The sequence below is a fragment of the Sorex araneus genome, chromosome 11, assembly GCF_027595985.1.
Source record: "Sorex araneus isolate mSorAra2 chromosome 11, mSorAra2.pri, whole genome shotgun sequence".
Classification (NCBI taxonomy): domain Eukaryota; kingdom Metazoa; phylum Chordata; class Mammalia; order Eulipotyphla; family Soricidae; genus Sorex; species Sorex araneus.
In genome coordinates, this window is record NC_073312.1 from 30,367,941 (window position 1) to 30,383,157 (window position 15,217).

At 40.2% G+C, this 15,217-nt stretch overlaps 1 protein-coding gene and 1 pseudogene across 1 annotated transcript in view; both read right to left on the reverse strand.

Annotated features, from left to right (window-relative positions):
- Positions 1-5,270: 5,270 nt before the first annotated feature.
- CC2D2B (coiled-coil and C2 domain containing 2B) overlaps positions 5,271-15,217 on the reverse strand; it is an 86,381-nt gene continuing 76,434 nt past the window's right edge. Inside the window, 3 exon segments of the mRNA XM_055119375.1 lie at positions 5,271-6,198; positions 8,209-8,386; positions 9,924-9,982. Of these exon segments, the coding sequence (XP_054975350.1) occupies positions 6,010-6,198; positions 8,209-8,386; positions 9,924-9,982 (426 nt within the window). The 3' untranslated portion in view covers positions 5,271-6,009.
- LOC129399532 (U2 spliceosomal RNA) lies at positions 7,135-7,291 on the reverse strand (annotated as a pseudogene).

Consider the following 15,217-nt stretch of genomic DNA (forward strand, 5'->3'; position numbering starts at 1 on the left):
TTTAGTTTCCGGCACCGGACCACCCCCAAAGGTGGGAATGGATTTGGTGCCTTGGCCTGTTTCCCCTGGCTACCGCCATCTTACAGAGGCCCAGAGGTAGCCAGGGAGGGGTCTGCAGTGATGTGGGAAGTGGGGCCTCATGGGATGGGGGTGGAGCTGGCCCTATCTGCCCCCCTCCCCCACGATACTGAGGAGTTACCGCCCACAAGAGTCTTCTGGCTGCTGATCGCTTATTGGCAATGATCCCAGAGACCCAGAAACAAAGCTTGGAACACAGCAGCTTTTGGTAGAAATCCCTCCAGTTAATTATTAAAAATTCAGAATTCCAAAATTGTGCGGCTGCAATAGCAGCCACGCATCATCATATGCAATTCATAATCAGCAATAGAAAACAAGTTGCCTAATATTGCCTTTTCAGCAGGCCTGAGTGTTGGGGTAAAATCTCAAATAATGGTGGATGTGGTGTCAAAATATTGAATGTGATCAAAGTAGAGAGAGGGTAACGTGGAAATTGTCTGGGGAGGGTGTGGGATGGGGGTTGCTGGGGTTTTTGGTGGTGGAAAATGTGCACTGGTGAAGTGGTGGGTGTTTCATCATTGTATGACCAAGACTTAAACTGAAAACTTTGCAACTGCTCTCATGGTGTTTCAATAAATATGCTTTAAATAAAAAAAAAACACATTTTTAGTGGCTGGAGAGATAGTACAGTGAGTAGGACACTTGTCTTGCATGCGGCCAACCTGGGTTCAATTACCGGCATTCCATATGTTCCACCAAGTACTGCCAGGAATGACTCCTGATTGCAGAGACAAGAGTAATTCCTGAGCACCACCGGGGTGCTCAAACATTTTTTTTAAAAAAAGAATCACATTTATGCACTTAAAAATAAGCATATTTTAACATATTCTCAGACATGAAAGAGGAAAATTCTTTATTATGTGCTTGGGGTTTTAGGCCATATGTGGTGGTGCTCCAAAGTAACCATCTTGGTGCTTGATTGAATCAGGGAGGCTGCTTGGGTCAGCAGGCAGCATTCAAGACAAGAGCCTTAATCTCTGTACTATTTCCCCAGCCCCAGAAAAGTATTTTTATTCAGTTACTTACATCTAATGATGTAATGATGTTGTACTTTATTGCTTTTGGGCCACTTCCAGCAGTGCTCAGGGCTTACTCGTGACTTTTTGCTCAAGGATCACTCCTGGTGTGACTCAGGGGGCCATATGCAGTGCTGGAGATTGAACCTGGGTAGGACACCTGCAGAGCAGACGCCCTACTCACTATACTATCTCTTTGGTCCCTGCTAATTACTTCAAGTCAGAACCCTTTACCATGACTTGATCTGGTCTCCAGCCTGTTATTACTCTCCCCTTCTTATATCTTTCAAGACATGAAGCCTTTACAAGTATATTTTGCTTCCTTCTTCACCCACAGAAAAGTTATTTTATTTGAGTACAAAACATCCATTTCAACAACTAGGTCTCCAACACTCCTTTATAGCTAGGAAGATACAACCTTGGCCAATAGAATGTAAATAAAAAATCGCTGGGCACAGGTTACTTTTCTCTCCTCCCTTCCCTCCTTTGTTCTAAGGATGAGAATTACACACTTAATACTCTCTGGGGTCATATGCCTTTAAAGCTATGGTGTTTGCACACATTAGTTGAAGACACACACACACACACACACACACACACACACACACACACACCTGGCTGCAGCCAGCTGTGACTGTGACATAGGGAATCACAAATAGTAGGGGGGCAATTAGGGAAAAACTCAATGTTATAATATTGAATCACACCTGGACCCCATATGAAGCTTTTAGCGACATCAACTTTATCCTCTACCTCCCTCCTTCTTCCCTTTCTGCGTTACCCACCCCCCCACACACACCTTTTTAAAAGTAGAACAGATTTTATTTGCAATTTTTGAGGAAGGGGGAAGAGGGAGACAGAAAGATAGAGACAGAGAGGCAGAGACAGCAACAGAGACTTTTGTCTCTGAGAAGTGAGCTTTTCCAAAAGGGAACTCCAGTACTTATTTTTGCATTTTCTTGCCATTAAAATTGTTGTGGGGCTAGAGCTGAGTACCTCCAAGTGTACTTCCAGATCACCTGGGAACTTGTATAGATTTAAATTGTTGGGCCCTATCCAAGATTCTGTGAGTCAGAAACTTTGAGAATAGGGGCACTGCAATCTATAATTCAATAAACTTTAGGTGATTCTTCCGCATGTTAAAGCTTTAGAGACAGTAAGCTAGAGCAGAGATGCTTGAACGTTTTCCACCTGCGACCCCCTTTTCACCTAAGAAATGTAACTCGGGTTAAGTGCTTCCAGAAACGCCTCAGATTCATTAAGAGGTGATTTTTAAATTAATTGTCATTGTGCATTCTGAAACCTTTTACTGTTTCACAATCCCCCACATTCAGTTGTGACCCCATAAGTTTAAGAAGTTAGGAGCTATACAGAAACCTGCTTGGAGATGGGTGAGAAAAAAATGAAGACCTAAGACCTCACAGATTTTCAATACTGCACCAGATTTACAAATCATTAAAAACTCTATTGTGTCAAATTTTATTCCTTTACTATTTAAGGAATATTATTTATTAACCTGTTTACAATCATTTAATATTTATGGTTCCGATATACACTGCTTTCTTATCTCATCACCACCTGAGTTTCCCAGTTACTTCTTTCTCCCATTCCCACTTCTCCCTCAGTTCTGTAATCCAGGCCCATGGGCTTGTTATTGTTTGACAGTCTATTCCCTTGTTGTTTTCCCTTTATATTTCTCACATGAGTGATATTAACCTGGTATCTGTTCTCCTACATCACATGGTATCCTACAGTTTCATCAAATTGCAGCAAACGGCATGATTTCATTTTATCTTTAGAGTTGTGTGGTATGCAATTGAGAATATAGACAACCTCCTTATCCCTATTTTTCCTAAACAACTGTGGTTAAGTTTGTTTTATTCAATTGAATTCATCTAATCAGTAATCCATCTTTTAGCTCAAGTCTTTTTCTTTCCACATCCAACAATACTCAGTGGGTACTACTGGCTCTGTGCTCAGGGATCACTCCTGGCAAGCTCAGGGACCACAGGGGGTGCCTGGGAACAAACCTGGGTTAGCTACTTGCAAGAAAAGTACCCTACCCGATCCACTATCCCTCCAGCCCCCTCTGCTGAAGTATTTTTTTCAGTATTTGATCATTCTACTTCTGCCCTTATACCAACATCTTCACCATCCAATTTGCTTCCTTTACAGCACTCAATATACCTAGCTTTTTGTTGTTGTTGTGTTTTGTTTTGGGGGCACACCTGGTGGTCCTTGCTCTGCACTCAGGAATCACTCCTGGCAGAGCTCAGGAGATCATTTAAGATGCTGGAGATTGAACCTGAATCAGCCACGTCCAAGACAAGAGCCCTACCTGCTGCACTATCTATTGCTCCTGCCCTGATCACACTCTGAAAACATCTCAGTCGGCAATCTGCTTCCCCTGTAGGGCTGTAAGTCTCACAGATGTAAGACCTTTTTCTTTTCACTGATCTGACAAGCACACTTCAGACACACCCACTTAAGTGTCTTGTACACAGTGGTTGCGCCAGAGTTATTTGTGGAATGCTTTAAAGAACTTTACTGATATACTGGAGAGCAGGTATGTCCGAAACAGTGACATGAAAAGAAATGGTTCATTTGGCTGAACAGTGTTTAGGTAAAAATTGTAGTTGAGGAATACACACATTTGTGAAAATGCATGTAATAAAGCTCTCTCTGGTTGCCTCTGAACAGTTCTACCTTCTTCTTCAGCAACCTATTGATTCTAAAATCATAGTTAAAATAGTTACAAGTATAAACAAAATATCTTGGCCATGAATTTGGCATGTCTTTGACAACCTATGTTATCCTACACTCATCTCATTTTTTTGTTTCTATAAACAATGTGGAAGACTGGTTAATAATAAATCTTCATACAGAATTTAAACATATTAATATAAAAAACTGAAATTCATTTTCTAATACATGCCAGGAGATACAGATTCTTTCTTTGGAGAGGAAAAACACCTTATTATTTTATCCACATCCCTTTGGATTTACTTATTACTTTCTAGTAATATTAAGTTTGGTTGGACTAGAGCGGGTAAGGCTTTTGCCTTGCACATGGACAACCCAAGTTCGATTCCTCCGTCCCTCTTGGAGAGCCTGGCAAGCTACTGAGAGTATCTGCCCGCACAGCAGAGCCTGGCAAGCTACCCGTGATGTATTTGATATGCCAAAAACAGTAACAACAAGTCTCACAATCGAGACGTTACTGTTGCCCACTCGAGCAAATTGATGAACAACAGGACGACAGTGCTACAGATAAGGTCTTCTCTGGTACTAGCCTATGCAGGCATATTGGAAGAAAAGATATATGTTGGGAGATACCTGTGTATAAATCTGGGAGGTCATTGATCTCTACTTTGTAGGCGTGACCTAAGAAGTTCTGTAACTTTTTTGTTTTGTTTTGTTTTGTTTTGTGCTTTTGGGTCACACCTAGTTGTGCTCGGGGCGTACTCCTGGTTCTGCAGTCAGGGGTCTCTCCCTAGGGGGTTTTGGGTGCTGGGAATTGAACCCAGGTTGGCTGTATGCAAGGCAAGCGCCCTACCCACTTATCGCTCAGACTCAAGACCTATAACACTTGCAGTCAAATATGTGAATTTCATTGTTACTTTTTCCTCTTATCCTCATAGTTGGATCTCATCAACCTTCGGAAATCTGGTGGTTTTTGGTTTTTGTTTTACTAAGTAATATGATGTGGGTGAGCACCTATCTGCTTTGTGTGTGTGAGGCTGAGAGTTTTAGCTCCCAGCACGCCCCCACATTCCTGAGTGCAACCCCGCAAAGTTTTAGGGTTAGTCTCTGGTGCCACAAGTGCCGTGGCTGGCAAACCATAACAAAGTATGTGATTCCAGCACACTATTACAGATGTATGATGTCCAGGATGGTAACAAGTGGGAGGAAAACAATGGTGACAACAGAAGGGAAGAAGAATAATTATTTTTGCAACTTTTAGGGAAACAATATGCTTTTCTTAGTGAAGCACAGGAAAAATAAAACTCCAGAACATACAAGCTTCCAGCTTAGAGCTCTGTTTTATTTATTTATTGATTGAGTTTGCAGGATCTGGATGGGCCTCCGTGGATCACTACTGAGAAAGAAAAGATGCAGAAAGGTGCTATACACAGAGTTGAAGAGGAGGTTCTCACAAAAGATAAAGAAATCCCTGAGATTTGGCAAACCCCTTTAATCCCTTTCTTACAAAATCAGGGGAGCATATTAGAATTTTGGGAGTCCCTTCCAAATACTTGAACTTAGGTCAGTAGCATGTCAAGTAAAAACTGCTGAGAAGTCTCAAAAAGTGGATCACAGCCGTCAACCCCAATGAAAGATTTTTTTATTTTTAGTCACTGAACAATTTATTTTCTTATAAGAGGCAATGACATTAGATTTCTATTTGAGCAGCTTCTATCTGCAATTGAAAAAGAACCAGCATCAAATATACAACCTTATTTTATGTAATTACATATGTAAGAACAACATTCTGTAATGCAGAGTTCTCTCTCATAGCTGGTCACCAGAGTTACCTGGGGTTTGTTTAAAATAATGTAGGTTCTGGTGCTCCATTCCCAGAGGTGTTGTAGGTATTGGAAATCTCTGTTTTCAACAAGACTTGAGGTGATTTTGTTGGCGGTGGTATAAAGCCCACTCTCTAAATAACACTGGCTCGAGCAGGATAGGCTGGGGTTACTTCTTTGCCAAAATAAAAACCTACTGCCAAACTTGAAGAGTAAAGGTTCGTCTTTAAAGACTCAGACTAAGGCTCAGAAAGTGAGGCTCCAAGGTGCATAACTCAAAAGGTGAACTAAAAGTTAGGCTCATACTTGACTGGACTTGAGGAGTATTAGCAAAATATCAAATTACCAGACAGATTCTGGTTGTTTCTTCTCTTTTTTCCATCTTCTTTTTACTGATAGCGAATTAAGGAAGCCAAATAGGCCCACACAGATAATATGTTGCTTGGGTATGGGTGAATATACACTGCAAGAGCAAATTCCACCTGGGGAAATTCAGAAGAGTGAATTCCTGTTTGATACACAGCATCAACAACTGACTGGATATCAGTGTATGGCATCTGGATAGGAAATCCTGAAACCTGGATGAAAGAGTATCATGCAAAAACATTACAATTATATACATAATTAGCAATTACTGCATGCAGAATATATTACAAAGTTTCAAAACAATGACAGTTATAACTATTTCATGGTTACCTATTTTGTTCTTGGAATAGTGCTAAATTATTTGCATACATATTTACTCCTTAAACAGCCTTGTGACACAGACTCTATTATAATTTCCACTTTACAGAGAGTGACGAGTACAAGGTCTAAAGCAAGAGCCTGCACATTCAACATTCCACATACTTTCACTTTTTAGAATAATACCAATAAAATAAATTTGTCTGCAAATAAGAAATATATGTGAGCAGTCTGAAAGAAGTTAGAACTGATTTAAATTTTCATTCATTAAATGACAGCTATGTTACTGTTTATAATAGCCAGAATCTGGAAAAAACCCAAGTGCCCAAGAACAGATGACTGGTTAAAGACACTTTGGTACATCTACACAATGGAATACTATGCAGCTGTCAGAAAAGATGAAGTCATGAACTTTGCATATAAGTGGGTCAACATGGAAAGTATCATGCTAAGTGAAATGAGATAGAAAAAGAGACAGACACAGAAGAATTGCACTCATCTGTGGAATATAAAACAATAGAATGGGAGACTAACACCCAAGAATAGTAGAAATAAGTACCAGGTTTGCTCCATGGCTTGGAAACCGGCCTCACATGCTGGAGGAAGGGGCAGCTCAGATAGAGAAGGGAACACCAAGTAAAGTGTGGTGGGAGGACCTCTCGGGATGGGAGAGGTGGGCTGAAAACAGACTATAGATTGAACACAATGGTTACCCAATACCTCCATTGCAAACCACAACACCCAAAAGGAGAGAGAGAGAGAACAAAAGGGAATGCCCTGCCACAGAGGCAGGGTGGGGTGGGGGAATGGGGTGGAGGGTGGGAGGGATGCTGGGGTCACCAGTGGAGAACGGGCACTGGTGGAGAGATGGGTATGCAAGCAGTGCATGACTGAAACACAAACACGAAAATATTAAATCTATATCTGTACCCTCACGGTGATTCATTAATATTACACTTGATCTTAGCCAAAAGGCTGAGAAGTGATGGGGTGATTCATTAATAAAAGTAAAAAAAAAATAACAGCTATGTTGTAGGAAGAAAGTCTTATAAAACATTACCTTTTATAAAATGATCTATTTAGTAATCCACAAATAACAATAATAAACTTCTTTCAAGTCTTATATTCCTGATCCTTAAAATTGAATTGGTCTCATATGTTGTATACTACACTGTCCTTCTCTGGCTGACTTAATGCTTAGTATTTAGATGTAGTGCAATTATGTTTTCCTCTCTTTTTTTTAACTAGCCAACAGTGTCTCTGAAGCCACAAGATTGTACCCATCTTATTTACTGTTATCATTCTAGTTCTAATTGCAGTGTTTAGCTCATAGAATATAAATAATAAACATTTACAAAATACTTATACGGGCGCTATAAGTATTATATCTCTCAATCTTGAGAACAAAATACCTAGTAACTATTTTTCATCCTTGTTTTTCTTACCAATGGAGTAGAATGTGTAGAGAAGTTAGGTCAAAGCAAGTGAGTCACGAATCAAATCCAAGCTGTAAGATTCAGCCCAGGAGTAATTTTCACGTAGAAGATATTATGTCTTACTGGAGTTTTATTGCCCATAACAAAGAACAGAAACTCCATTCTATCACTACCATATAGACTAGTCATTTTTTAGTTTCTTCACTGCATGTGGTTTCTTTCTGGGAATATCACTCCAAAGTGAAATTTCTACATCTTTGCTTTCAAGAAAATGTCATGCAATATGGTCATGGTAATAAATGTTCACTTCATTTGAAATTTCTTATTCTATAAATAAATGAATTTTAATGCCTTTGTAACTATCATGTAGGAGCAAGATGAATTTCAGGGATATTTAAGATTACAATAATCTAGCAATTAAAACATAGATAAAACAAATGTCATTAATGCATTAAATCTAAAACAAACCCAATAAAATGATAGAAGCTTTTCCAATTCACTTTCTTCTTGAGATGAAGCCAAACTTCCGGTGACATGTTCTAGTTTAGGAAGGATTTGTCGCAAAACAAAAGTGCACTGTCTATTCCAACGTGTTGGCTGTTTAGATCGCCATTCCATCATTTTACACTTTAGGGTCCTTTCAATTCTACAGGAAGAATGCAACAATTATTTTATGGCAAAGTACAACCCATTTAATAAATGTATAAATATGAGAACGATACTTTTGGATTTAGGAGAAATCCAAGCCTCTGGCTAGAGGTATTTGCTTTCTTTCATATTCATTAAGATAAACAGGTGACCTCTTGGTTTGTGAAAGCAGCAAACTTTTGTACGTAGCCAGCAACTAGACAGAAAATGCACATCTCCTTCAACTGTATTTCGGCAGCTACCTGACTACTGGGAGTGACTGGACAGAATCTACCATCAAATTACTGGGGTGCCATTCCTAATTTTCAAGACCCTTCTTTGACATAAGACATTGTATTTCCCAGAAACTTCCTTTACAAAAACTAAGATCTCTGATCTGGGAATGTTAACACGAATGAGTTAATTCAGCAACAAAGTGGAAAGAAAATTTAATGAGTAGTCCCCTGACTGGACTGTATGTTTCATAAGAGCAGGGATATTTTTGCCTGTCTACCCAATCCTTAGTAAACTGGTAAGTAACTTTTCTAGGAAAGGAAATAGTGTAGGATTGTTGATAAAGCCTTCCAATGAAGCCTCTTTTCTGGGGAGAATAGATGTATGTTACAGAATGGGTTGATGGGATTCTCTTAGAAGAGCCTGTAGTGTAAATAGTCCAGAGTTTGTGGAAGTAGTTTAGTATAAATAGTTCAGTTTGTGGAACACACTCAATAGCGATTGTGCAACAGAAACACCTGTTGGATTGCGTCAACATTTTTCACCTCCAATTCATTAGCCTGAGACCTGCAGCTGCACATTTAAATAATTCTAGAAATGATATGAAAACCAAAAGATGGAAACCATTCGCCTACCCCTTAAAAAGTCTTAAGAGTGAAGGTCATATATTATTGACATAACTGTGGTAGTAGTGATAATACACAAAGTGGCAAATGACTTCTGTTGTGCTGTACTTATCAGGACAGATGCTGGTGAATACACAGTAGCCTGCTGTAAGCATGAGTCAGAGGCTGTCAGATGTAGATGCTTCTGGCATTGTTGGAGGATTGAAGACCTCCACAAAAGCTGTGTCAATGTAGGCTTAAATAAACAATTCCTTTGAATGTGCACGTCTGTGCATTTTTTGGGGAAAGAGAGAGTGCTTCAGAGAGATACGCTGGATGTTTCTATTACCTATGTCACATTTTTACCATACCTCAAGTTGAGGGGCTTTACCCTTCCTGTACCTTGAAGAAATATTAAATAGTGAATTCTGATCGCTATATGTCTGTAATTGAGAACTTTCCAACAATAGCACAATGTTTTTAGATTAATAAATTTTTAACTTAGACTGTTTTCAAAGAGTATTTTTCAAGGCAAAGAGACAGCTTCTTTCTTCACGTACCAAGAGACAGATGACTGAGTGGAAGTGTTATATTAGGCATTTAGTGATTCTACTGCTCACTATAAAGGGCATTTTGATACTGAGTTAGAAGACTGAAAGGCAGCTGAACAAGAGAGCAAGGAGAAAATACCGTAATTATAATATATAAGGATTTCACCTGTTCTTTAGATCTTCCACCATACTTTCATCAGTATCAAAATAAACGATTTCTTCAGGCTGAAAACAGACAAGTGAAAATTAGAAATGATTTTCATATTTATTGTTCTGTGATCTTTGACATCACAGTCCCCTTGGCTGCATTTATAATCAGGGGTATTCAAACCAGAATTCAAACTTGTGGCAAGAAAGAGGCACAGGCACAAAGGTGAAATATAGATCACAGTGCTTCTTTTGATTTTAAAACTGCTTCCCTGAGTGTGGGAGAGAGAATGGGTTTATGAGTTATCTTTCTTGGGTAAGAAAGATATGCTTGCCCCTATTCACTTACTCAAATAAGCATTTCACATACTATGTAATTCCACCAGATGATTGTTGGCAGCTGTGGTGGTCTCTTCCACTTATAATACATAAGTCTGAAGTGACTTAATTTCTGTAAGCTTAGTTACCATATTTTTTAAGAGATAAAGTACCTTGATTTCTGACACCTTGTGAAGATTTTAATAACACTTCTAAAGCTTTACATGTATCACTTCAAAAAGATTAGCTTTTATTACTCTTCTAACATGGTTTACCGCTTCTTTTCTTGTGAGTACTTTCTTCCCGCTGATGGAAGCCAGGTCTTTTTGTCTGCTTGTGTGTGTGTGTCCATTTCCGCTTCCTGTCTCTCAGCCTTTGCTCTAGGCACCCTTTCAGAGGCAAACCCTCCCTTCCCTCCAACAGCAGAGAGTAATGCCCTGTCATTTCTTTCCCTGTAATCTTTTCTGAGAAGGATTTCCTGGGAGGAGGGGAGGTCTAACGCCTTAGCCTTCCCCTCTATGCAGGGTTTAGCTAGTGGTCACCCTTCACTGAGGGTTGTGCCACAGGTGGACACCACTTGTCAGGCCTCCAGTCCTGAGGGAATTTCAGGAGTGATTTAAAAAGGCTCTATCTGTTGGTGATGAACTAGGCCAGTGGTTTTAGATCTGAAAACAGACACAAATTCTTGGACCCCAGCCTCAGTCTCAGTGAATTATAAACCTTGGGGCAAGGCCCAATGATCTGTGTGATGTAGCAATCCTGCCAGGGGGTGGCTGTGATGTCTGGCGTAAGTAGGTGACCAGTGATCTCAGGCACAGGGAGATTCCCTACGAACATGACAGAAAATGGGAGATACCGGAGAAAGGGAAGAGTGAACAGAAGCAGCATTTTTTTTAGGGGCTGCCAGCTATCCCAGACAGGACAGCTATAAAGAATTCTCTGCTGTCACTATCTACCCCCTCTCCAAAGCACACCCCCCTCCCAACTTCTTGGCCTCTTCTTCCCCCGCCCCACCCCGATCCCAGCTACTCTCTTGAATTAGTTAGGCCACCCTCAGGTCTGAGAAAGGCTCCTGTGCTTTGTTAAATCCGTATGTTTATGGGATATGAGTCCACCTCCTTTTTCATTTATTTAAGCAAAAGCCCATTTATTTGAAGGAATTCATAAGCTTCAAGATAATTTTCCTGTTTTATTCTATATCTAAACATCTACCACATTCTTACCATACACACTAAAAGTTATGTTGTCAACTGTGATGACAAAGAGTGTTCCCTTTAAAGAGAGGTCTATTCTGGTATGTGTGAAGCAAGGGTTAGTAAAGGGCCTTTAAGATGGTAGTGGACATACATGTCAATTGAAATTCTTGACTTTTTTGGTACATGGGAAAAAGTTTAGTTTTTTACCCTGAGATAAATAGATTTTAAAAACACAATTTCCATCATAATAATCTTTGTCTTAATCATGTTGGCCTTTGAGTTTTCCGAGTATAGCACTGCACTGTAGCACTGTCATCCAGTTGTTCATAGATTTGCTTGAACAGGCATCAGTAACATCTCCATTGTGAGACTTGTTGTTACTGTTTTTGGCATATCGAATATGCCATGGGTAGCTCGCCAGGCTCTGCCGTGTGGGCGGGATACTCTCAGTAGCTTGCTGAGCTCCCCAAGAGTGTTGGAGGAATCAAACCCAGGTCGGCCGTGTGCAAGGCAAACGCCTTACCCGCTGTGCTATTGCTACAGTCTATGTATAAAAGGCCAAATCTAGAGCTCTGCTTCCCCTTTATCTCATTTCTGCTTTATTTTTAGCAATAGCCAAGAAAAACTTTAGTTTTTTTGTTTGTGTTTGGGTATACCAAGAAGTGCTCAGGACATACTCCTGGAATCTGTGCTCAGGGATCAATACTGGTGGGGCTCAGAGAACAATCTGAAGTGCTGGTAATCAATCCTAGGTTGGTCTTGTGCTAAGGCAAATACCCTACCCTCTCACTGCTCCCCCCCACCCCTCGAGCCCAAGCTGGGCTCAGATACATGGTATACATCTCTTGCTATTCCAAGTTTTCACGTCTGTTCCTCCTGCAATATACAAGGCTCATTTTCTGGACCAATTTTCATCTAGGACAGCTCCTGATTATATTTCCTCACTCAGCCAACACAATTTTTTTCCCTTAGGGAATCAGGTCCTTTCCAGAGCACATTTCATTTCTTCTATATAATATAATAGTACAGACCATATATATATAATCAGTCTGTACTACAATTCTACAATTGCTTCCTTTTCTAGCACACAAATTTCATGAAGACTGAGACACATCTTTTCTTTTTTGGAGGGGGCCACACTTGACACTGTTCAGGGGTTACTCCTGGCTCTGTACTCAGGAATCATTTCTGGTAGTGCTCAGAGGACCTTATGGAATCTGGGGATCAAACCCTGGTGTGCCTTGTGTAAGGCAGTTGCCCGATCTGGTGTACTATCTCTCCAGCTCCTGAGACACATCTTTTCTTAGAGTACATATCCCTACAATAGCACTGGTTCATAGCAGGCATTCAATAAATATTACCTGAATGAGTATAAAGTATCTGTAGCACCGTAGCACTGTCATCCAGTTGTTCATTGATTTGCTTGAGCGGACACTAGTAATGTCTCCATTGTGAGACTTGTTGGTGTTTTTGGCATATCAAATACAACACGGGTAGCTTGCCAGGCTCTGCCGTGTGGGCAGGATACTCTCGGTAGCTTGCCGGGCTCTCCGAGAGGGAACCCGAGTTGGCTGCATGTAAACAAATTAAAAAAAAAAAACCCTCATCTCTAACTAGATCACATTGTCCCTAAGAAAACAGCAATCTTTAAGTCCTAACTTTGTGATAGTACAATAAGGAATGACTTTTGGGTGCTGTAAGTGTGGTTTGTTCAAGAGAGATAAGCACATTTCCCCTTTAAAATGACTTTACAAACAGGAAATACAGGAAATCTATCTATATGTGTTGTATGCATGTCTGCATCTTTAAGGAGAATTTTTAGAAGGATGCACAGGAAACTACTGCCAGTGATTGATTATATCTTAATGACAAAAATAAGTTGAAGGCGAGAGAAATTTATCACTTGATATACTTTGATATAACTTAACTTTCACTCCCCATGCCTTCATATATTCTTTTTAATATTGTAAACTGCTGCAAGTATGAAGCCAAGGATTGAGCCTAATGCAATGAATGTCCACCCATTATTTATCTACCTATCTATCCCTTAGTTATATTTAATACTTGCATTCTTTTACGTTTAATTTTTTTAAAAAGTAAACCATTATAGAAAAACTTGAAATACTCTATATACTGTTCTCTGATTTCATTAATTTTAAAATTAAAAAAATTTAATTGAATCACTGTGAATTACAAAGTTAAGAGATATTTATGACTGAGTTTCAGGTGAATGTTGTTTCAGTACCAATCCCTCCACCAATCTCCCCAGTTTCCTTCCCACCCCCGAGCCTGCTTCTGTGTGATTTCATTCTTTTCCTTCTCTCCCTAATGGCAATCTATGTCAATATTTATCATTCCTATGCATGCTTTTATACTATTGCTGCAAATCTATATGCACGTAAATCATCATCCCGGTGGTTGTTGAATTTCTCAAGTAGTCTCAGTAATGTCTCCATTCATCCTAGCCCTGAGATTTTAGAAGCCTCTCTTTACTCGTCCTTCCCAACGATGTCACATTGGAGGCTCTTTCAGGGTCAGGGAATGAGACCCAGCATTGTTACTGGTTTTGGCATATGAATGCACCATGGGGAATTTGCGAGCCTCTCCCATGTGGGCAGGAAACTTTCGGTACCTAGCCAGGTTCTCCCAGAGGGAGAACTAGGCTATAAGATGTCTTGTGGCCGCAAAGTGGCTGCATGCTTCCAGTAGGTTGGTTTTAAGTCTCTGGGTATGGGCCATTATTGGTGGGATTACACTGCGCCGGGGGCAGTCCCTGGGTGTGACCGCCTAGCTACTGGAAAATGGGAAATCTGGGTGGAAGAGGCCCAGTTTGATTCTAGCTGGCTTAGAGGTCTCAGCCCTAGGTCCCACACACCTGGGTTCCTCTGCCAGTACCTTCATGCGTGAGGCTTGTCTGAACGTGTGGAGAGGGACCTTGAGCATGGCTGTGACTAGGCTCCGGAGGTCTTTGGCCGTGGGAATGCTGCTTGGGGCCGGGATGGAAGCTGGAGCCCACCTGCTCCAAGGGGCCCTGGGGAAGACAGCCAGGCACGCGGGCAAGAGACTCTCTGCATGTAAATAGTAGTTTTCAAACTACACATTAAATGGTTTTGCTTTGTATTCTTTAATATCTATTTTCTTAACATTACATTTTTATTCCTTATTCACAATAAGCATGACTTTAGGTCAATATTTCTCAAACTTCACTGCACATATGAATTATGTAGAGGTTCTATGTAAAACCTACAGTAAGTCTATCTTCAGATATTCTGATGTAATGGATGTACAGTTGAGAATTACTGTAAATTAGTTCACATACTCACTTTTTAAAACAGCTGCTATATAAAAAATTTCATAATATAACTATTTCATAAGTTACAAGTTCATTTTCTGGTTGATAAGTTATTTGCAATTGTTTTTGTTACGAGTAATTATACACTGTACATAGTTGTTACTTCTCTTTGTGTATGTTTCTCTGGGGGATATAGTTAGAGACTGAATTGGTGTATCAAAAGTATCTTCAGCTTTACCAGATAATATCATATTGCTGTTATACTAATTTATACACCTACCACTTCTCTATCCCTTTGCCCAAACTTGGTATGATCATTCCTTTTCCCCATTATCTATCCAATATTCACTGTCACTGTCATCCTGCTGCACATTGATTTGTTCAAGCTGGCACCAGTAACGTCTCTCATTGAGAGACTTATTGTTACTGTTTTTGGCATATCCAATACACACGGGTAGCTTGCCAGGCTCTGCCGTGCGGGCTCCATACTCTCAGTAGCTTGCCAGG